Raw genomic sequence first — 25,242 nt, 5'->3', positions numbered from 1 at the left:
CAAGCCTTGCATCAGGCTCTCTGCTGTCAGCACAGAGACCGTTTGGATCCTCTGTCCCGCTCTCTCTCTCTGCCCCTCCCCTGCTCACATGAGCTCTCTATCAAAAATAAAAATAAACAGTAAAAGAAAATGGTATTTCCCAACACTGAGCAAACCGACAGCTTAGAAATTTTAGCTTCTGAAACTAACAAGAAAAAGGAAGAAAAGAAAACCCACAAAGTGATAGATCTGAAGATGAGTAGTTACAGGACTTTTCCAAAATTGTTTTTTGTTTGGAATACTATTTCACTGAGTGGTTACAGAAAGTCATGAGGAGGGCTTTAGTCTTCAAAGGGAAAGACAACACTTGCATCGGGTCCCAGCCCCAGTGGGCAGAACAATGGGGACTGTTCCAGCGTGCCTCATCTCCCACAGACTGCCTTAGAACATATTGCCCCTTAGAAAGAGGCCCCTCTTTATTCTAACATCAAACAACCTTTAGGGCTATTGTTCACAATGAAAGAATCTGGGTGATACACATATAACCCAATGGAAAAAAAGTCAAAACTGAGAAAAAGAAATCCAGTTGACTCTTACACATGTTTACGGCTCTTAAAACACCACGTTCCACAGGAAACATATCTCTGTCTGTTACTAGACCACAGTCCCTTCTTAAAAAGGAACACTGTATCTGCTGCTATTGTATAAAAAAGTTAATGAAACCCAGAGCAAAATAGTTAAGGCAGGGCTCCAGATTTGAAATGGTACGTGTAAAGCACGGTTTGAATGACTGTGAAAATTTCAGGGCGAGTGATTTGTAAATCAACAAATCTGTATATGTATGCTACCATCAGAAACACAGGGATGAGCTTGTCTAAATGAAATTTACGAAATAATCAGATTAAGCGTATTTACCAAGACAAGAACACATGACGATGGTGAAAACAAATTCTTAAAAGGCAATTTTTCTAGGAAAAAGGGTCACCAAATGATAGTTTATATCAGCTTTAGGGTAAAGAACTTGATGGACTCTTCCATACCTTTAACGTCTGGATCATCAATATGCGGCTCTAGATTTTCTATCATTTCTTCAAGTTCCTTTCTGGTGGCCATAGTGATATTTGAAGAACCTGGTATGGTGACTTCAGGTGTTTCTTCTGGTCTCTCTGGGCTGAGTATATTCCCAGAGCCCTGCTCAAGCTCTATATCTAGATCTATTTCAGGAAGAGGAGTCCTCCAGAAATGGAAGGAGTTGTACAATTCCTGATCTAAGAGAGCTGAATCTGGTGAGCTGGTGCCACCCTCTGGCCGTAATGTAGATTTGCAGTTAGCGGGCTTTTTATCATTCTCATTACTAGCTGCTTCCTGATGAGATTCTGAGGACAAAGTACAAAGTAAAGAGCTGTCCATTGGAACACTTATTTCACCTGGAGATTTCCTAGATGTTTCAGCATGTTCTTCCACCATGTTTTCCAGTTTGACACTGGAATTACTAATACTGGGATCTGAAGAAACATCCTCTGGCCTGATTTGTACATCCTCTGGGACTTCTTGATCTCTGATCCTTTTATTGTTTCAGTTGGGGAAAAAAGAAATGAAAGTATAAAAATAATTACTGGAAAAAACTCAATGAAAGATACTACATAAAGTATTTAAACAAGTTAAATATTAAAAATTAAAAAGATTATCCACACAAACTGTATAGTTTATGTACTGGTAATGCTTCTTTTTCCATCAGTTGTTCTGTGTTCAGAGATGTAAATATCTGTTAAGCATAAGTCTAGATATTAAAGTATTACAAGAGTTGGAAAAGATAACACTGTAGAATCCCAGGATTCTTAAATGCCATGCTAATTTCAATAATAAACTAAAGAAAAACTGTAGGAAGATAAATTCCTACAATGCATTTAAAAAATGATCTGATTCTGAGGATTATGGTATTGCCACTGCTCCAATGACATTGAAAAGCTGAGAAATAAAACTTACTTGTTTACATAAAAAAGGAAAAAACCTCTATAATAGTGTTAGAAAAGATCCTTACTATCTGACAAAATGTTAAAATTCACTTAAGTGTAAATAAAGGTTTTTAAATTTCTTCCACTCTTTCCAGCTCTACTTCCAAAGATTTTTTTTCAAAATAGAGTCACGACTTAATTGATAAGGACAGATGGTACAAGCTCCTAAATTCGAGTCCACTGATTATTACCATCCATTGTCTAAACTAAAGCGCTATAGTAAGTTTGAATGTTTATCCCTTATATTTTATCTGATTCAATTAAATTTAACAAACACATATTGAGCACCTACTAGGAGCCAGGAAATTAAGCCAGTGCTGAGGATCCACATGGGAATGAGATGCAGGCCTTGTCAGGGTGATTACAATTGGAGGCAGACAGGAGAAACAAACATGCAAGCCAAGTACCTGCCACACAGAGTGGTGAGCACTGTGAATGGAGCTGAAATTCAAAGGCTTAGAGGAAATGACAGGAGTGGTGTTTGGAAGAACCAGTAAATGTTTACGAGGCTAAGGGGAAGAAAACGCACTCAAGGAAGAAAAAGCATATGCAAAAGCAGGAGTGACAGAGTAAGTATTATATACTCAAAAAGCCACCAGGAGTTTCTTACAGCTAAGAGAAGGGAATGATGGGTGACCAGGGTGAAAAACTTCACCAGCACCACCATGTGCCCTGCCAAACACCTATGGAATGGATCCTATGGGCTACAGGGAATAATGTAGGAATTAGGAAAACTGCATTTTACATGCGTTATTTTTGAGAGAACATTCTGGAAGTGGTGTAGGAAATGGGGTGGAGGTGAGACAGAAGGCAGGGACAATAGGAAGGGCGGTGAGAGGCAATGATGACTTTGTGAATGAAGGCAAGGCTGGGGCTAGAGAAGAAGTAAACACATTCAAATGATGACAAGACCAATAGGGTATATTTACTTGTTCCATACTGGTGACAGAAAACAAAAGGGAGGAATCTGGAAACTGCCAAATTTCCGGCTAGGTGTGACAGAACAGATCCTGGTAGCACCAAATGAAAGTGGAAAATGCCAAAACAGTTTAATGAGAAAGCTAATGGGGTTCTGGTTTGGACAGGCTATGTGAGCTATCTAGGGTGCATTCCAGGTGGGGATGCCCACAGGAAACTGGTCAGACACCGGGGACAGATCTGGAGGTCACCAACTCAGAAGGATGTGTGCGGGGCTTTGATGCATGCAAGGCAAGAAAGATCAATGAAAACACGATGGGCACAGAGTAACAGAGTGGGGGCATTTTTCTCGTGATGCCTGAGAGAGGTGAGCAGAGATGTAGCAAGTGCAGACATGGGAGACTGGCAAAACCGATGAGAAAGCATCATCTTTGGAGAAGAAAGAACATGCGCTCAAGAACACAGGTGCACAAATTAAATGGGGAAAGAGCCACCTCTTTCTAAGGAATATGAAAGGGAAGTAAGGATGAGTGGTGCAGGTCAATTTGAAGGTGAACGTGAGGAAAAAAAATTAAAGGTGCTCCCTTGAAACAGCATGTGCCTTTAAACAGACACAGTAAAACATACTAAACAGGGGCTCACCAGGACCGAGCAAACCGAAGGGGACGTTAACAGCTGCGTAATATCCCAGGTAAGTAGCCACCGAGAAATGATCAACTCCCCCCAGTTGGGCTTTATCTCATAGTAATGTTCACATTGTTTTCCAAAATATGTATTTTTAAAAACACGTGATTATTGTAAAGAAACTTCAAAAACATAGAAAAAAATATGTTAAGAAGTCATCTGAAAACATACCACACAACGACAGCATTTAAATGCTGGTGTTTCCCTTCTATTCTTAGGACTACAGTCAGTCAGGGTACACAGGGTCACAGTCAGGGTACATAGGAGAGTTGTCACACCTGTGGGAGCGCTGGGCCCCGAGATCTTGGCCCTTGTCCCCAGTGCCCGCACTGCACCCCCATAAACCTGGGTTCGGATTCCAGTTACTCCTTATTCATGCAGAAGGGATTGGCTTAGACAACCTGTAAGATTCCTTCCCTCTCCGAAACTGTTCCTGAAGCTAGCGCTGCCATGCCAAATAAATTTCTCCTACATGAGTATTTTCCAATCATGTGCTCCTTATTGGAAGACATCGTTTTACTTTTGTTTAAAGAATTTTAATGGGATAATTGGTGAAATCTGAATGGAGTCTCTAGATTACTGTATTGATGTTAACCTCTTAATTTTGGTAACTGGACTGTGGTTTTGTAGTCATGTCTGCATTTTGAGTAAACACATGCTGAAATATTTAAGAGAGGTAAAAAGAGTATCATGTCTAAAACATTTTCAAAGAACTCAGGAAAAACAGTGAAGCAAATATAGTAAAATATTCCCACTTGGAGGATCTGAAGGTATATGGAATTCTCTATGCTATTTTTGCTATTTTTTGATATGAAAATTAAATTTTTAATAATTACAGTAACAAGACATTGCTTGGTGGGAGTGTGGACTAAAGGGGTTAAAACTTGTAAGACTTCATCTGTTATCTGATAAATTAAAAACACCTGCATTTAAAATACACAAAAAGAATACAATTAAAAGCCCATTCAGGGGCACCTGGCTGTCTCAGTTGGTGCAGCATATAACTCTTGATCTTGGGGTTGTGAATTTGAGCCCCACATTGGGCATAGAGCCTACTTAAAAATGAATAAATAAACTCATTAAAAAAAAAAAGTCATTCAGTATGTAAAACTATTCCACGGGCCTGAAGTTCCTTGATTACTACTCTTACCGTGGCATTAAGATTAAATTTTAGGGGGGCCTGGGTGGCTCAGTCGGTTGAGCTTCCGACTTCAGCTCAGGTCATGATCTCACAGTCCGTGAGTTCGAGCCCCGTGTCAGGCTCTGTGCTGACAGCTCAGAGCCTGGAGCCTGCTTTGGATTCTGTGTCTCCCTCTCTCTCTGCCCCCAGCCCCCACTCACATTCTCTCTCTCTCTTAAAAATAAAATAAAAACATAAAAAAGATTAAATTTTAATATTCTTAGCCAAAATGAAGAAGAAGAATGGCCAAGTCATTCTATTTGCCTGATGTTACTATACTAGTCTGTATTTAAAACTCCTAGTAAGGGGGTACCGAGGTGGCTCAGTCGGTTGAGCACCCGACTTCGGCTCAGGTCACGATCTCGCGGTCCGTGAGTTTGAGCCCCACATCAGGCTCGCTGCTGTCAGCCTGTCAGCACAGAGCCCATTCTGGATCCTCTGTCCCCCTCTCTCTGCCCCTCATCTGCTTGCGCTCTCCCAAAAAATAAGTAAACATTAAAAAAACAAAACAAACAACTCCTAGGATGGTTTTAAAGGGACAAAAAAATTCTTCCTACTATTAAATTCTGGGAAGAATGACTACATGTATGGATAACAGTTGCTTCAAATTGTCAAAAATATAAATTATCTAAACACTGAATTTTCCTAGAGCTAGGTTAACAATCAATGCAAGATCAAGCTGCTAAATACCAAAATTCTGATGTTCTTAGTTGTCAGATTTCCAAATGCTATCATACAAGCAAACATTGTTTTGAAACCTGGGGAGACCTCTGATTCTGCAAAATGAGATAATTATCCTATCTCCTAAGAGATGTAGCTAATAAGAGCACGAGAGGGTAAGCCAGAAATTTCTGTAACAGAATTTTCCTTTAGCGTCTACTTAAGTTTCCTATTAGAGACTCCAGGTCTACAAAAATAAGTACGTTATATTTCAAGGAGAAAATGACCTGTGGGACATCTGGTTAAAGAAGTTCTATATCCTGACATGAAAGAAAAGAACATAAACCTCTTTCTAGTACTGTGAAATAAATAAATGGAGTTTTCGCATTAGTGAAATAAATTTGTACCAACAGCAATCTCACTTTCACACAGTTGGCGTTAGGCTAAAGTGACAAAAACTGGCCTAAGCGGCATAGCTACGTAAAGCTTCTGAGATTAAATTATTTCCAGAGCGCCTGGGTGGCTCAGTTGGTTAAGCGTCTGACTTCGGCTCAGGTCATGATCTCACGGCTTGCGGGGCTCTCTGTTGTCAGCACAGAGCCCACTTTGGATCCTCTGTCCCTCTCTCTGCCCCTCCCCGACTCACGCTCTCTCTCGTTCAAAAACCAAGAAGCATTAAAATACATTTTTTAAAGAAATGATTTCCTTACAATTCATTCAGGGTTTATTATGTGCCAACCACGTGCTAGGCTCAGTGAAAGTGTTCTTTTACATGAAAATAAAAAAACTAGATTGCCAGAGCAGATGGACTTGTAGTCTACTAGGTGGTATCTGCAAATGCACAACTGAAAAGCTATGGATCAGAAATTAGAACTCTCATTCCAGTGCTAGTGTCAGCCAAGATGCAAAAGCTCTGAATTTCCCAAAAACTCAGGAAAAGATTCGTGGAGGTAGTGAGTCCAGAGACAGCAAGCATGCTGACATTCACTTTGTTACATGAGATATGGGTGGAACAGAACAGCTCTCGAACAGAAAGCAGGGAGAATCAAAAGGACATAGTGTATTCAGAGAATAATATAACACTTGATTTGACTAAGAAGAGAATGCTTATTTTACATAATTTAGAAATGCAAACTTAAACGTTTAACTCTGCTTTTGGAAGCAGCCTTTATTAATACCTTCAAAGCATTAATAGCCTGATCTAGGATGAGTGAAAGATAAATCTGGTATATAACGTCAGAGGTTTAAAATCCATTAATGGGGGCGCCTGGGTGGCGCAGTCGGTTAAGCGTCCGACTTCAGCCAGGTCACGATCTCGTGGTCCGTGAGTTCGAGCCCCGCGTCAGGCTCTGGGCTGATGGCTCAGAGCCTGGAGCCTGTTTCGGATTCTGTGTCTCCCTCTCTCTCTGCCCCTCCCCCGTTCATGCTCTGTCTCTCTCTGTCCCAAAAATAAATAAACGTTGGGAAAAAAAAAAAAAAAAAAAGCAACACTGCCTTTTAAAAAAAATAAATAAATAAAATAAAATCCATTAATGCTTCAAAGTATTAAGTGATATTGAATGTTTCCAGAATCAGATTAAACTATATAATAAATAAATAGTAGTGGAAACAGGCTGTCAAAAACTTGCTTACTCTGTAAGACCTGAATTCCAGGAAAACTGAGAGGACCTTGAGAACAGGAACCAAGTTCCTGATTTCTATCTACAGGAGCTGGTTCATAGTAGGTGCTCAATTAATTTCTGCATAATCAACCAATCAATCCTAAATAACAAAACAAGTTTTACGACAGCTTAAAACCAAAGCCAGTATAGAATTAAGAGAGGGTAAACAAACTAATGGTTCTGACATGAGTAATACAGGGGACTACTTTTTTTGAAGTCAGGAAGTAAAACTACACAAAAGCTTTTATAGTACAACTCCCTCCTTAGCCGCAAATTCTCTTCCCTCCCCTATACCGTTAACATGATTCAATCAAGTCTAACAATATAGTGAAAACCCAATGCTACAAATAGTACTGACTTGACATTAAGACATGCTTCATTACAATGGAAGAGGAATTAATTAAGGTTTGCAGGTAAAAGATAGCTACCTTCACACAGCTCTTCCAATAATGTTCTACACCAACAGTCAGTACAACTACTGGCCATGACAGCCACACCAACTATTCTGGTCAGTAAAGTTTTATTGGAACACAGCCACGCCCATCTATTTATGCACTGTCTATGGCTGCTTTCATGCTGCAAGGGCAGAGCTGAGTGGTCGTGGCAGACATTGAAAATATTTATTTAGCCTTGGGAAAAAGGTTGCTGACCCCTGACCTGTACAATTCTCTGTAAATTCATATTTTCACTTACTAAACTCTCTCCAGATTTAAAAATAAAGTTATGTAATAGTCTTTGTACAATTAGGTAGTGAACAAGGCAGTGAACACTGACTTTAAAAATGAAAAACAGATAACATTCCCCCCCCCCCCCCATTTTTGTCAAACTCCTTGCAGCAGCTGTTTTTCAAAAGAACTGACAGAATTTGCTCGCTAGGAAGACAGGTTTAGAGTGATTTTCTTCCTTTACAAAAAACAGTACCTCAGGTTTGTTTGGCTATTCAGCAGGACAGTAGGAGAACGGGCAAAAAGGTAAAACAAGGCAGCAGAGAAGAAAGGAAGAACTGCCAAATCAAAACACCAAGAAAGCAAATATCACAGTATCAAGACCTACAGAAGAAAATGTCCATTAGCATCATGACAAGGGAGGGACAAGACACTATGGCAACTTAAGCATTATAGTAGGGACTGTTTCAAAACCAGGTTCTAAATTATTTCAAGTGCACACCTGTAAAGTGCATATTTCCCATGCACCAAGTTAGGCTTGAATTTTTTCCCCTAAGTATATAATAAATTTTAAAAACTAAAACTCAAAATGTCTTAATGTAAAAAAGGTTTAAAAATAAAAAATCAGAGTTGTCCTTTGTATCTTAAAACGTAGCTGCCCTATTACATTTACAGTTGATATTCTAGTTAATAAGCACATTAATTTGGTGCTAATCATTACAATGCTTTCCCCCTCCATGAGAGATAATCATCATTCTGCAGAGTTCAAGATCCACAATTAAATTAACTGACTGAAAGGAAAAATAATAGTAAGAAATGGACTATATACTAAAACATATTCCCAAATTAGGTTCTATCCCTTAAAAAACTACTCTTTAGGTTGTACAATCATTACTCCGTCTATTCTAAATGTCAACAGATGGCTTACTAGGTAACTAACCTGTTAAATAAACTTACTGATTAAAAAGCTATCATATCTATCTCTCATTTACACTTCTCTCCATGGCCGGGGTCAAGCTCACTGCTACATGCATCTTCATCTTCTCATTTAAGACACAAATAACCAGAGGCATTTAACAAATGTATTTACAATACAGCTCTTTAAAAATATTTATCCATTTTTACAATCGAGACAAGTAGCAAAGGCTCCAAAAAGAACATTTATTATGAAAAACAGAGGAAATGAAAATCTGTTCACAGGCAATAAAGCTGGAAAGTAAAGTTTAAAGAAATCATACCTATTTTTGTCTTCTACTGATGTATCTTCTGAGCTTTTGCTTTCTTCTTTAAAATACTGGCCTGAGCTAGACGGATTAGCAAAAGTAGATATGAAAGGTCCCAAAGACTGAAAAGCTGCTTGGCGAACCTAGGAGGAAAAAGAGGAGGTAAAAATAAGGGATTATTAACAATCTACTGGCCATATACTGAAGTATGGTTAAGACAGGAGTAAGGTATTCTAAAAAACTCTCCCAGATTCAGAACTGTAAATCGTTCTTCAGCTAGGATTTAAGATTCTTTATAAACTATTCTGTTTTTTTACTTTCAACTTTAAAATCTGGCTTGAATATTCCAATCGTCAGAATATGAATATGAGAGCCCACAGAGCATTTGCGTGGGACTAAAGGAGGTCCTGCAGTGTTCTCAAGGAAACCAAGATTGCCAAACAGAAAACACAGGGCAATAAAGTAAAAAAATGTGATAATCCATTTCATGTTTTCTGGTAGGAAAGACTGTAATTTGCTTACTAAAAGGAAACAAGACAGATGTGCCAAAACTACAGACTTAATCGGAAATAGAATACTATTTCACAAAAAACTGGGTACACATACTACTGTTATCCATGAATGTCTCAAGCAGGAAAACTGAAAAAAGGTTATAGAATTTTATTTATCTTATATTGTATTTCTGTATTATTTTTGCAATCAAGATCACAAAAAAAAAAAAATGGGGGGAAGAGAGGATTCATGAGAGGAAGCGGAAGGATGGACACAGTCTGACAGGTCACTCTGAGGGGAGAAAAACCACAAACCAATTTCTCGAAGATCCTGCCCCTGAGGCATATCAATACCAATACTTTTTCCATGGTTTAAAATGAGGATTATGTGGGGCACCTGGGTGGCTCAGTCAGTTAAACATCAGACTTCGGCTCAGGTCATGATCTCACGGTCTGTGAGTTTGAGCCCCGCGTCGGGCCCTGTGCTGACAGCTCAGAGCCTAGAGCTTGCTTCGGACTCTGTGTCTCCCTCTCTCTCTTTGCCTTCCCCAGACTGCAATCTGTCTCCCTCTCAAAAATAAATAAAACATTAAAAAAAAAGAAAAAAGAAAAAAAACCATTTAAGATAGCAAAAAGCAGCGTATGTGTGAACTTACAGATTTTTTCCCCTTTATATGGTAAATGTTACTTCCATAAAAAAATAAAAGGTAACTTTTAAGATTATTTTTGCATGAGTGTAGTCTATTCTGGATACTGTTAAAACTCTGAGCTTGTCCCAAATAGGCCTAGGATTTACATATACCTCAAATGACAGATTTAAGGAATCCTTCATTTTAATATAAACATATTCCCAAATTACCAGGAAATACTGCATGTGCAAACAATGATAAAATAAAGTTTCAAAATGAAAACTTCAAATAAGCTACATAATCTTTTCTATCAAGCTCATGTAAGACATTTTTTAAAAAACATTAAAATAGTACTAAGGCTTAACAGTCTTTCCCTTTATGTAGAGTCTATTTGAATACGGAAAGGTCCTGAGATCTATTTCAGGTGTGACAACATAGGAGCGCCACTGACCAGTGAAATGGTTGAAATGGGGGGGGGGGAGAAAAAGACCTCCAAAAACCCACAATTTAACACCCAGGACATAGTCCTAGGGGCAGGCAAACAACAAAAGAAGGAATATCTACTCAAAAAAATCTGTAAATATTCAGTAAAAAACAAAAACAAAAAAAACTGAGTCTGGGGTATTTGAACCAGGGAGGTAAACCACTACTCCAAACTGTGGCAGCCAGCAACACTGGGCCGCCTCTCTTCTAGCTTCTAGCCAGAGGGATTTTGAGGTTTCTCCTCCTGCCCCAGCTACCTGATGCTGAGGCCAGGTCCTGGACAAGTACAGTGGGTGCAGGGGCTCCCTTCTTCTGAACAACGCCTATGGGTAGAATGGAAGCTCTACCTTGGATCTGGCTCAGAACACTGGGCCATGAGAATACTCAGAATACGGCCCCTGCCCCAGCTTATGGGGCCCCTCCTCCAGAATAGAGGAGCCAAGAGTACCCTCTGGCTGCCCACCCCGAGGCAGCCACCACTCCCACTCCCACCAAAATGCGGTCATCCCAGGGTGGCTGTGGGCATGCCCAGGGCTGCGCCTCCTGGAGGGGGAATAAGAGGCCACTAAAGCATTCCTGCCAGTCACTAAGCAAGTAAGTAGGTCATCATAACAAGCCCCAGAGAGGGGTACCAGTCCCCAAATTTGCTGTGTTACCTAAAATGACCAGTTTCAAAAATAAATAAATAAAAGGCATGAAAAGGAACAAAAAAGTATGATCCATACACTGGGGGAAAAGTTAGGGAACAGAAATTATGTGTGGGAACAGAAATTATGTGTGGGAACAGTAAGATGTTGGACTTAGAAAAAAACTTCAAAGTGACCAGTATAAATTATTGACAGAACAGAATGAAAGCAGGATTAAGGAAGTAAAGCAAGGTATGAGGACAGTGTCCTATCAAATGCAGGTTCATGAAGAGAATCAGATGGAAATTCTAGAGTTGAAAAGTACAACAACTGAAATAAAAACACCACATAAACTTAAATAGATCTGAACTGGTAGAAAAAAAGAATCAGTGAACACAAGGTGCATCATTATAGATTAGGCAAGATGAAGAACAGAAAGAAGAAAATGAGGAAAAATGAACAGAATCTCAGAAAATGTGGGACATAAAGTGTACCAACATATGTACAATAGGAATACCAGAAGGTCGGAAAAGACAGTATTTGGAGAAATGATGGCTTAAAACATCCCAAATTTATTAAAAATCAGTAACGTACACAACAAAGAAGCTCAACAAAGTAGGATGAACCAATGGAGATCTATAAATACATCGTAGTAAAAATGCCAGGAGTCAAAACAAGAAGAAAATCTTGAAAGCAGCAAAAGGAAAGTGACATATCATTTACAAGGGAACCCCAATAAACACTAATTTCCTGGCAAAAACAGGAGAGACAGACCAGAAGGCAGTGGGGACAACGTATTCAACGTGCGCAAACAAAAACCCCGTTAGCCAAGAATCCTATACCCAACAAAGCTATCTTTCAAAAACGAAGGCAAAATAAAGATATTCCCGAATGAACAGAAATTGAGAATTTACTGCTACCATATTTACATTATGGTAAATATGAAAGGAAGCTCTTCAGGTTGAAAGCCAGTTACCCTGGATGGTAATTCAAAGAAAAAAGAATGATTTCAAATTGATAACTTAATCTTCTACCTCAAGACACTGGAAAAAGAAGAGCAAAAGCAAGCAGAAGAGAGGGTATAATAAAGATTAGAGTGGAAGTTAATGAAATAAAGGACAGAAATTTAGAGAAAATCAGTGAAGCCAAAGTTGTAAAAGGCTGAAGAAAACAGAAAAACCTTTAGCAGAAACAAAGAGACAGGACTCAAATTACTAGAGTCAAAAAGAAGGGATATTACTACTAATGTTAGAGAAATACAAAGATTATGAAGTAAATACTATGGATCATATACCAGCAAATTAGAGCACTTACGTGAAACAGACGAATTCCTAGACAAACTATCAACTCTGACCCAAGAAGAAATCATCTGAGTAACTCTTTAACAAGTGAAAATAAACTTAATAGCCCTGTAACGAGCAAGTAGTAAAAAAAAAACCCAAAATCAAAACAAAACAAAAAAACCGCACACAAAGAAAAGTTAAAACTGAGATCGCATCACTTATTTCTACTCAACATTTAAAAGAGAACACCAATTCTTCGAAAATTCTCCCAAAACATAGAAGAGGAGGGAGTACTTCCTAAACTTGTTCTATGAGGAATTACTGTGTTAACAAAACAAACAAAAGAAAACAAACAAAAAGCCATCACAAGGAAGCTACAGACCATTATCTTTTACAAAACTATGAAAACCCCTAACAAAATAGTAGCATACTGAATCCAGCAACACAGCAAGAATTATTACACTATGACCAGGTAAGACTTACTAAAAGTCAGTTAACATCTGAAAATCAATATACCACAACATATCAATAGAATGAACATGATTTACATCTGTACCAAAGTTCTGCCCAGTTTAATAAACAAAAGTAACACAGTAGTTTACTTATTGCCTATTCCTAAAAGTATTAACAATAACATACTCTGAATAAATTGTTTCTTAAATTATGAAATCAAAACCATGTTTTATGTAAAATGTATTATTTTCCAAAAATGATAATTAGACAAAGCCCTACCCAACGTGAAGGATCACTGATCAAATTAATAAACAGTGCTGACAATTTAGTCCGCCGGATCTCTTGACATGTTGCGCAGGAAACCGCCATGAAGCATTCAGCACAAGCCTTCCGGACTCCCCACACATTGTCAGAACAAAGCTGGAAAAACCTGGGCAGCTATGCAAGGATAGGGTTTTGTTAGGCAGACAAACCAGGTTTCAGTGGTTACTTTTATTTCATTTTCTGTTTTTAAAATATTAGATTTTCCTATAACAATTTAGAAAAACCATGTAGCATTAACACTCAGTAATTTTAAATAAATCACACCTAATTCACAACAATGTTGACTATGGAAGAGCAAACCCAACAAATAAAGGTTAAATGTTATTCAAAAGCTTGTACCTAAACTGTTTTGCCTAACAGATGGCTTCAGAAGCTCTTCAAGTATGTTAACTTCTACTTTAAGCATGTATATCCCATGTACTCACCATTTAAAAATAACAAGCTGTAGGTTTAATTTGTCACTGAAATACTTGAGAGTTGCAGTTAAATTACAGACTTGTTTGAATAAAGAAAGAACTGATTTGTTTAATAGAAAATGGGAGAGGTAAAAACAAATCAATGGTTCTTATGCAATCACGTACATTCAGTTTTAACAAACCATCATCTAAATGCAATTCAAGGGCCCAGATTACAGAAATTTAAACTCTCAAGGTCATATTATCTTTCTGGTTTACGTTCACGGAATTGTGTTCATAAAATGTGGGGTGAATGTATGCACTGCAAATTCACGTGTCACTCTGTACCGTATTGCTTGCTCCTTTATTTACCCCTTTATTTCTGCAATACTTACCAACATCTCCTCAGTAGCTTGCTGGCCAACCACGCTGCAAATATCTCCAAAATTGGCAGCACAGACCTGCCAACAAAAGCATCACTGACATTTCAAAATATTACAAATACACTGCTTTAAAAATAATCTTCTACGTTTCACATATCAATACAGTAACCACTAAAACCACATGTTCTTAAACAAACAAAATGCCTAAAAAATACCTTTCGAACATGAAACATTCTGCAATCACAGCACATCTCACAAAACCTAGGGAGGATAAGACGCTCTGTAATGTCCTTCCCAACCATGGGAGCCATTTTGCACATTATCTAAAATGGATAAGAACAAAAGCACACTGAAAATATCTTCAAGTTAAGACTTTTCCAGTTAAGTTTGCTAACTTGTTAAAAGTATATACTTCAGGAAATATAAAATAGGATATGGCATCACACCGCAAACATCACAAAAAACATTCATCTTATTTATCCAAGTTGAAGACAGAAAAATAGATACTACCGCCAATAAAATCAATCAATAATTACTAAATGCACAGTAAACCCAGAGAGAATCTGAAAAATTTCATTTTCATCTATAGTTTCAATCTTATTAATCATTTTGCCTGATAATTTAAAAGCAGAATCCTCTACATTTTCCCAGTAAGAAAATGAGTGGTAACTGTTCAACGGGAAAGATTATCCATACGAAGAATGTGGATTTAGTATATTTGTGCTGCTAAGACTTATTTGGAGGCAGTCATTACCTTGCAAAGTACCGTTTTAACAGAAACTTGTGCATAAGAGAACTGCCTTGGTTCCAAGGAAGACAAGGACACGGTTCCAACGCACAGTTTCAGTTAACGCAGTACCAGGCAAAGTGAGAATGAACTATGTTTGAAAACCTGCCCAATGTTATTTAAATAAATCCCCCTTCCCCACTCTCCCAGTTAGTACAGAAAGAAATCTGATGGCCTATTATTATTTATCTATTACATCTACTCCTAGCCATACAAATAGGATTAGAAGTAAATGGAATAGAGATTGCAAAGAAAGAAAACTCCATTCACACACGGCAGGACTGTCTAGCTAGAAAACCCCAAGGAATCTACAAAGAGGCCACCAGACAAATAAGTGTACTTAGGAAGTTTACAGCACTTATGTCAGAACATAAAAATCAAATGTATTTCTATAAATTAGCAATGAACTGAAAACATTTAACAGCAGTATCACTGACAACAATGTTAAGAAACACAGTTCAACAAATTACATACGTTCTGTTTACCCAAAACTACAGAACACTAATGAGATACATAAAAGACCTAAATAAATGGAGAGACCTACATGCTCACGGATTTTTAGGTGGGCAACTATCCCTAAATTGATCTACAGATTCAACACTATCCCCATCAAAATCCCAGCATCCTCAGAACTGGAGATAACATCTGAAATCTCCCAAATCCCAAAACCAGTTTTGTTTTTTGACTCCCTACTATTTCTAAGCATTTTCAAATTCTAAAGATCCAAAGTTATACTGTATCACTGATGTAGCATAATTAAATTCATCAGAAAGAATTATTCCCAAGACAGAAAACAATTATTAGGACCAGGGAATGCAAAACATGACTAAATAAACCGACCGGTAAAAGAATTCTGGGTTTCATACTACTGCTAAATACAGTCTTTTTACTACAGTTACCATGTTTCATTATTGTTAAATCTAATAAAAATAAAAGAGCAAGTTAAACTCTGAGTTCCCCAAAAACGGATTTCCTTTACTGAGGAACTTGTGAAATTAAGCAAAACAAAATAAAATAAAACCTATGTTTGGGATTTGACAGAGGTGCTGGTTGTACAACACTGTGGATGTACTAAATGCTAACTTAACTGTGTGCTTTAAAAAGCGGTTTTTGGGGGCACCTGGGTGGCTCAGTCAGTTAAGTGTTTGACTTCGGCTCAGGTCATGATCTCACGGTTCATGAGTTTGAGCCCCATATGTCGGGCTCTGCACTGACAGCTTGGAGCCTGCGGCCTGCTTCGGATTCCATGTCTCCCCCACCTCCCCCCCCCCGCCCCTCCCCCACTTGCACTCTGTCTCTCTCTCTCAAAAATACATTAAAAAAATAAAAAATAAAAAAATGAAAAATAAAAGGCAGTTTTTTATTATGTGAATTTCATTTCAATAAAAATGGTATTACTGAAAAGTGCCTAAATTTATTATTCACTTATACAGTGTGTCTAAAATAATGGAATCAAGAAATTTCCAAAGGAAACGGGACTAGAGAGATGACCTAATTCATTCTTCTAATGATCCGGAAACACAATACAATTTTGGTATAATTTTTTTTATATCAACAAAAGTGCAATTATATTATTTTAGATTTAAACAGTAAACTCTCACTACCCAAAGAGATTTGAATTTTTAGATGGACTTATACCTGACTTTGTTATGCACATAATGATTTAATCTGTGCATTTTTCTTATAATCACAATTTGTATCACATATATCATAAAACTACTCACCTGACTATTCTTTTCTGAAAGACCAGACTGTCAAGGGCAGGAGGTAAGATGTTTTTTTTTCTTCTGTGTTTACACAGTGCTCAGAAAGTGTTCAATGGCAGCAACTAGAGTTTCACAAATGTTTCTTCACCCAATACAGGGCTGTGTTTTTGTCTTAACTACACTGATTATTTCTCCCATCTTATTTTTCCATAATAATGAATTTATAGTTACTTCTTACTCTCTTGCTGCATATCTGCTTCCTCAGAGCTCAGTGATAGAGCCCTCTAATTCACAGGTACAAAGCATAATATGGGGCCCAAAGAACACAGACCTTTTTTGTATGCCTATGTCCCTTTCTAGCCCTTTCTAATGACCTGTGGTTACTTTGATACTTAATATGTATAAACTCCATAGCACAGAATGCAGTGTAATATTTGAGCCATTATTATTTGTCAATATAGTGACTTATTTTTACCTAAACAGAAAAAAATGCCTTCTACTTACAGCCACAGCTTCTGTTTTCACATCATCGTTGCTATCTGGGGCAGTGAGCTCTATGAGGACAGGGCACACTTTGGTCTCCACATCAAATCGCTCAATTAACTCCTGCTCCAGCAGAGCCAGCAAAGCTGCCTGACTTGTTTTTCTTACCTATGAAAAAAAATCAGTAGTGTTAACAAAGTACAGACACAACAAAACTCTATCACTTGATTTTCACAAAACGGAAAACTTTTCATTTCAAAGGGATCCGTAAGTGGCAAAACGTTGCAAATAAAAACTGACGGCTATGTTCTCCAACTGTTGCAAACACAGAACCCCTGCAGACTGTGATATGACAAATGGTGACTCACAAATCAGCAAACTTTCTGAGGGACACCCATGAGGGTACCGAGGGAGAATGCAGCAAATGACACTGTCTCTAATGCATTAAGGAGACTCCCTAGATTTGCAACACTCTCAATGTATCTTGTCTAAGACAAACGGTCATCTCAAAAAATGGAATGATGAGTGGAGGAGGAAAAAAAATTCAAATGAGACCCCCTAGGGTAGGCCATTCTACATACGTCATACTACACAAATTTCCATTAAGAACACATAAATGGCACTCTTACCTGATTATTCTGATCTGCGAGATATCTAACCACAATAGGTAGTAAGTATTTGGAAAAAGCATATGGGATTGAAGGCCGGTTTTCTTGACAAAACAATGCAATGTGAGGCACCTGTTCCATCAGCTCTGCTCTCACAGTTGGCTCTATTGAAATAATAGAAATATGAGCAAACACACTCTCCCACAGTAACAAAATCTATGCATGGGCTTAAGACTAGGAAAGCTCTGGACTTCCATCCTCAGCATTCAAAGGGCTTACAAAATGTTCTCTGACTCTGGGATCCTTTTCACAATCCTAGGCAGGTCAACGCACGAGTGAAAGAAGACCCGACTCCCATCCCACACTTCTATTTTCATACAACACACTGAGTATGCAATCATTTCCTATCATGACTGAATTCATCCATCACCTACATTGTGCCACATATGCTAGGGGTTAAGTATCCAATATTCACATCAACAAAATATAGATTATCTATAAACTCAACTATTTAAGAGCCTCTTAGGACAAGCCATAAGGACTGGTTCCTAATAAATTTAAATCACTGCCTGGAGAATTTATAGTTAAAATTATGACTAAAATGGTAAATGACCATTAAAGAAGACCAATACAGTTAGAGGAAAAAAAAAAAAAAAAAAAACCAAAAACCTGAAGAGACCCAAGTAAATAGAGCACATTTAAGTGTGACAAATACAGCATTTCAAATCTCTGGTTTCAAAAGGGAAGTGTCTAAGAGTAATGGCAGAGAATCAGCTAGTTATGTGAGGAAAAAAGGGTGATTCCTATACTACACAGCTTAAACTCTAAGTGAATTAAAGTTCCAAACTTTATTATTTTTTTTTAAAGATCAAAAGCACTAAAAGACAACATTTTAAAAAAATGTTTCACCTTGAGGCAGGAAGGCCTTCAAAGGCAAAGAAAACCCCCAAACCAACCAAGAGACCAACTAATTCCATTTTATAAAGCCTTCAATACAGACAACAGGTCCCATACTCAGTTAAAAGGCAAACCAGCCTGGGAGAAAATACACACATAACAAAGTATTAATAACTATAAACCAAGAATCCACTGTTCAAATGAATACAAGAAAGAAAATAAGGATACAGACAAGTAATTCGTAGAAGAAATGCAAATGACTAAGACATACATAGACATGATGGATTATCAATACAATTCACCATATTAGACTCTGTTAGAACTTTGGCACCTATTAATGATTATATTATTAAAGTTACTTTAAGGTAAATATGCATGCATGGGGCCAGAGGAAATTTCTGACTTCAACAAATAGAAATTAATGAAAGTATCAGCAGAAAATGTACTAGCATTTTACAAAGCTAAGAATCTTATCAACAAACCACTATGTGGAATTTCTATTACAGGGCTGTGCCATTTGAAGTTAGACCATAATTGAACAAAAATAGTGCTTCTGCTTTGAAAAATAAAAAATTAGTTAAAAAAAAAAAAAAAGACCTAGGCCTCTCCTTTTCCTCATTAACCCTGAATTTGCTAACTGACCTAATAGTTACATGTATTTTTGAAGTACATGAAGGACACAAGTTACAGTTTTAGTTGAGAATGAAATCAGTACGTTTTCTTTCTTCAAAGCCTTCTTAGGCAACGGACCAAAACGGAGCTGAGAAATGAACCCACTGTGAGCTGTCTGGGAGAAACTGAAGGGCTGGGGAGGGATTTCAGAGCTACTGCGATGGTTGAAGGGAGTGAAGGAGAAGGGAGTTGAGCCTAAAGTCTCTAACTTGGTGGGCTGGGCTGATCATGACATCCAAGTTAAGGACTACTGAAAAATATACAGTTGTAAAATTAATGCATATATTCCATTCTCCTAAGCAAACAAGGGGCTTAGAACCTTTAAATCTTCTGTCTGCCTTATCCTTATCAACTTTGATCTTGACTTTTTTTCCCCTCTAAAGTATAGATTTTTATGATTTTATATAGCAAATGCTTGGTTAGACTTACTACTAACTTACTAATTTTTTTTTACCTCATTGGTACATCTTTCATCCAACTCTTTTCTGGTTCAATTTAAAAAATCCATAAATACAGTTACACCCCAACAACATAACAAGCTTCAGAAGTATGAAGCAGCTAGACACAAAAGAACATATTTAGTATGATTCCATATAAAGTTCAGAGAGGCAAACCAACCTATATACTTAGTGGTCAAGATATTGATTTCCTTGGGGAACAAGAACAGGACAGAAATGGGGGGGTGCCCTGAAATGGTTTCTGGGACGCTAGTTCTATTTCTTGAGCTGAGTACCAATTACATAGCTTCATTTTGCTTTACTTCATGGGGCTGAAAATTTATAGTCCGTGACTTTTTGTAGTAAGTTTCATTCAATATTAAAGTAACAGAGTCCCTCCCAACAAGTGTTCCTGTTGCCCATGTTTTTCACCAAGTCAGTCCACACTGGTACATTATCGTTCTAAATCACAAAAACACAAACTCTCTAGTACGGCATACAGTATAAATCCTTACAATCCAGACCCCAACTACCTTACTGAACAGCCTCATTACTTTAAACTGTAGACTCAGTAACCTACCTGTTGGGCAAATGGGCCACTATCATGAACTCCTTAAACCTCTAAACCGGTCTTGTCTTCTCTTCTCCTGAGTATGCTCCTTCCCTTCTTCGTACTTCATCATTCTACTAAATCCAACTCAACGTCACTAACATTCTGAAGCCAGTGCTAATCCTCTCCATTATAATTTATTGTTTAGGAGTTAGCTGCATTCATCAAACTGTTAATTTGATGACAGAAATTCTTATTCACCTTAGTAACTGCTCTAGCATTTATCCTAGATTCTGGCATAGGACTGCACACTATATTATGTTTACTGAATAAAATATATAAATGTCAATAGAGATATTTACCATGAACTTAACAACTTGAGAATATATATATCGTTTAAGTTTATTTATTGACTTTGAGAGTGAGCAAGTTGGCAAGGGGCAGAGAGACAGGGAGAGAAAGAATCCCAAGCAGGCTCCATGCTGTCAGCTCAGAGCCCGATGTGGTGCTCAAACTCACAAACTGTGAGATCATAACCTGAGCTGAAACCAAGAGCCAGACACTTAACCGACTGAGCTACCCAGGCGCCCCAAGAATATATTTCTAAAATCTAGCACCTGGGTGGCTTAGTCGGTTAAGCATCTGACTTCAGTTCAGGTCATGATCTCATAGTTTGTGAGTTTTGAACCCTGCGTCGGGCTCCGTGCTGACAGCTCATAGCCTGGAGCCTGCTTCGGATTCTGTATGCGTCTCTCTGCCCCTCCCCTGCTTGCACTGTGTCCCTAAACATCAAAAAAAAAAAAAAAATTTTTTTTTACATAAAGTTTACCCTTGAACAACTAGGGGGCTGAGGGACTGACGTCCTTTGTGCAGAAGATCCACATGCATCTTTTGACTCCCCAAAAACCTGACTACTAATCGCCTCCTATTGACTGGAAGCCTTACCAATAACAAACAGTTGATTAACACATAATTTCTATATTATATGTATTGAATACTGTATTCTTACAATAAAGTTAGCTAGAGAAAAGAAAATATTAAGAAAATCATAAGGAAAATAAACTTATAGTACTGTACTCACTGAAAAAAATCTGTAAAACTGGACCTGTACACAGTTCAAACCCATGCTGTTGAAGGGTCAACTGTATATACATATATATTAATAAAAACCAGCACTGTAGGTAAAAGAAAATAAACAAAAATTCCTCCATAAGGAATATCTATTTCTACTAAGAAGGAAAAAATCACAATGGGATGAGCCAAAATTTTAAGTCAAATCGTTATATTTCTGACCAGTTAAAATTATAAGGAAAAATTATAATTGATGAGACTCTCCTAAAACCATTCTGGCACAAGCATACACATAAGCAAGTACATACAAAGAACATCGTAATGAAAAAGATTAACTTACAAATATTTTTTCTACCCTATAGGAAAATAAAAATTACTTAATGCTTACGTAAATAGTAAAACATATTCCTACAAAACAAACTGCTCACCAAAAGACAGGCTCATCTAAAAATTAAAAAATGAGACTGCTGACATGACAAAAAGTTTGTTAGAAAGTGAAAAATAACACATTTTAATAAAGAGATAATAGGCTAAAGAAAAAAAATTATTTACTTTTGAATCTTTCTAAAATGAAAACACGCTTATGACTTAAGATTATGTTAAAATGGTAAATTGCATGTTATACATATTTCACAAGAAAAAATATTTTAAAGAAACTTAATATAACCATATTCCAAGCCTCAAATCAGGTTTACCTCTTTCTTAAGCAGACCGTTCTAGCTTTGCTTTGGAGACAAAAATCTTTAGCTTTACCATGTGTAACTGACATTTTTTTGCAAGTGAGAAAGCATACAAAAAGGAAGCATTTTATATTTGCCTCAAAAAGTTTACAGCCCACTCTGTCCCTTTTTAAAACTTATTCAAAATTATTTTTACGTTTTTAGTAATCCTACAATTAACATACATGATGCAAAACAGTATTTTTAGATTTTTCTGATGAGAAATTTCCAAAATTAAACTAAACAGAGACCAACTATAAAATGTATGAATCTTAGGAACAGGATTTTCTTGTTACTGACACAGTTGGGAATTTACTTAGGAAATCTTTTAAAGAAGTCTCATATCACACTAAGTTTTTTCAATAGTTTTTAAAAACTCAAATTTGGTAAAAGAAACCTTTCTCTGCATTAAAAATATACCTGAATCGTCAGCTAATCTGCTAATTCTTTCCAAAACAGCAATGCAATCTCTTTCATCATCACAGACTTCCCTCAACGTGTCCAGCAAACTCCGGGCCACCATTTGTCTAACAGAAAAAGAAAATAATATAGCATTTAGTGGAATTTTAGAATTTCAAAGTGTAGAATCTATATAAAGAAAATTTTTTATACATTTTATAACATAAATTAAGTCACTGATTTCCTAAGTGACAAATGCCACTATGGATTTTATTTTACCAAGATGAGAGAGAATAGTTACCAAAATATTTTTCATCTTTAACTGATGTAACAAATTTCTAAGGTCACTGAAAATTCTATAAAATTTCAAGCGTGATCTTCAATTATCAAACAATGGGAAAATACACACACTCTTCATTATACAGATGACCTTCACACATTTTTACTAAATGAGTTTTACACATCTATACTCAAAAATTTAAGCAAAGACTTATCAGAAAAGTCTGATACAGGTGATCTGGGGACCACCATTGGAGAAACAATGCATTAGGAAGTGTGTCCCAATCCCCTTGAACATCACCTGGCACACAGTAGGTATACAACATCACCTGCTCAAAGAAGAATATACTCCCCTCAGTAATCGCTTTACACAATCATCAAAATTATGCCTAATAGCAAAAAAGCAATGGTATTTTTTGTTTTGGACAAAAAGCAAAGAAAGAGTGCCACACAGTTACTAGGATTAAAGAGTAAACAATTATAAAAAAAGCTGTGGCTGTGATTATTAATAAAACATGGTGACTGAGACTGCACGTTAACAATACAACTTTAAACTAAAAAACTGTATGTATTTTCCTTACTGAAATTAATGTAGGAAAACCCTCCTTCCACTTCCATAATGAAAAGAATATGCATGTACCTGTTAAATACGTTCTCACTTGCAGCATACTTGTCCAGTCTCCCCAGTGGCGTCAACATTTCATCTTGTGAGACAAAGTCCAGGGCTGAAGGTATAATAATCACATCAGACTCTGAGCTGTAGTCATCCACACCAACTATCAGAGACATCAGAAATACTCCTTATAACACTTTGAAACTAAAAAGTATCCCTTGCCTGTCTGAAGAGCTTAAATAAAACTGCCTTTAATGTTTCTGGAGTGGTATAAAGGGTCACAAGTGACTCTTACATCAACTCGGAAGCCATGAATAACTGAAGGATGCTTCCTCTCCTTTTCCTACAGATAGGTCTAGTTGTCTCTAGAAACATGGCGGTCAGAGGCTTCAGAAACAGCATGGGGTGATAACGGAGAACTCACATGTTCAATCAGAACACTAACAACTTGTAAATAAATAAAATGTCAAACACGGATACTCTTAATTCTGTAATGCAGTCAGAGAAAAATTCCCCTTATAAACAAAGATAAGAATTACAGCAGACTTCTCATCACAATAAAAGCCAGGAGACAGTAATCTTTAAAGTGCTAAAAGAGGAAGAAGGAAAAAAAGTCTAACTAAAACTCTATACCCAGTAAATAAGCATCTTTAAAATATCTTTGAAATTCGTATCTTTCAAATACAAAGGTACAATAGACCTTTTCAGACACACAAAAGCTGACAGACATCATCACCGGCAAACCTGCACTGTAAGAAATATTAAAGTAAGTCTTTCAAGCAAAAGAAAATTGTACCAATTGGAAATCCAGACCTACACAAAGGACTAAAGAGCGCCAGAAATGGTAAATAGGTGGGTAAATACTAAAGACTTTTCATATTTAAAAATCTCTTTGAAAGATAACTGTTTAAAGTAAAAATATGTGTTGCAAAATAAAAAGATAAAAAACATACTGTGGGGACTCCTAACTATAGAGAACAAACAATAGTTACGGGGGGGGGATGGGTGAAATGGGTGATGGGGATTAAGAAGTGTACTTGTGGTGAGCACTGAGTAATGTACAGAATTGCTGAATCATTATATTGTACACCTGAAACTAATTTCACACTGTATGCTAACCAGAATTTAAATAAAAGTTTTTAAAAAGTACTGTGGGATTTCTAACACATATAGAAGTAAAATGTATGACTATAATAGCACAAAGGCAGGAAAGAGGCAAAGTCCACCTTCCTAACATTCTTACACTGTATATGAAGAGATATGTATTATTTGAAGTCAGACAGTAGTAAATTAAAGATGTATACTAATTATAAACTCTAGAGCAACCATTAAACATCAAAAACAACCCCACCAAAAGTTATACAGCTAGTAAGCCAATAAACGCCATAAAATGGAATCATAAAAAACACTCAACCCAAAAGGAAGAAAAAGAGGATAAAATAAGAGATAGGACAAACAGATGAGAAATAGCAAGATGAGAGATTTAAACCCAACCATGTCAATTATCACGCTGAACACAAATAGTCTCAACAACCCAATTAAAAGACAGAGATTTTCCAAATGGATTAAAAATAACACCTAACATGGAAATAATTGCTTACATAGTGCAGGAAAGTTTTATACAGGTTGTGCTGATCTACAACTCACAGCAAAGTACCTTACTTATTTTGAATCAGAAAGTTGTAAAAACTGCTCAGACGCTCTCACTTGGCCTCTGTTTTCTCCTTTCTCACACACATCTGTTGAGCTAGCATGGCCTCAAAAGCGCCTTTATGCAGGCTCTAGAATTCTATGACTATGACCAAACTGTTTCATCAGCCTCACACTTGTCAATCTTAAAGATAAACATTAATAACACTGACTCTAGTCCTTACGAAGCCTAGAGGGGCAACCATCGAACACTGCTGTGTTTAAGACAAGCCTGGCGCACTTATCTCTGAATGCACACTCCCAGGTCACACATTCAAAT

General features: G+C 37.1%; 1 protein-coding gene across 4 annotated transcripts in view; it reads right to left on the bottom strand.

Annotated features, from left to right (window-relative positions):
- PPP4R1 (protein phosphatase 4 regulatory subunit 1) overlaps positions 1-25,242 on the bottom strand; it is a 64,663-nt gene that overhangs the window by 20,760 nt on the left and 18,661 nt on the right. For 2 of the 4 annotated variants that reach the window (XM_086682453.1, XM_086682456.1), the window contains 9 exons: positions 23,301-23,385; positions 22,403-22,509; positions 17,658-17,800; positions 17,050-17,196; positions 14,268-14,375; positions 14,065-14,130; positions 13,230-13,388; positions 9,001-9,128; positions 1,020-1,543 (listed from right to left, as the gene is read on the bottom strand). In XM_086682453.1, coding sequence (XP_086538579.1) covers positions 1,020-1,543; positions 9,001-9,128; positions 13,230-13,388; positions 14,065-14,130; positions 14,268-14,375; positions 17,050-17,196; positions 17,658-17,800; positions 22,403-22,509; positions 23,301-23,385 — 1,467 coding nt within the window. Of the gene's footprint in view, positions 1-1,019; positions 1,544-9,000; positions 9,129-13,229; positions 13,389-14,064; positions 14,131-14,267; positions 14,376-17,049; positions 17,197-17,657; positions 17,801-22,402; positions 22,510-23,300; positions 23,437-25,242 lie in introns of all 4 variants that reach the window. The other 2 variants (XM_086682455.1, XM_086682454.1) reach the window with 1 other exon arrangement.

This window comes from Puma concolor, chromosome D3 (assembly GCF_028749965.1).
Source record: "Puma concolor isolate L17-30 chromosome D3, mPumCon1.1.hap2, whole genome shotgun sequence".
Lineage (NCBI taxonomy): Eukaryota > Metazoa > Chordata > Mammalia > Carnivora > Felidae > Puma > Puma concolor.
This window is presented reverse-complemented; position numbering and strand designations above follow the sequence as displayed.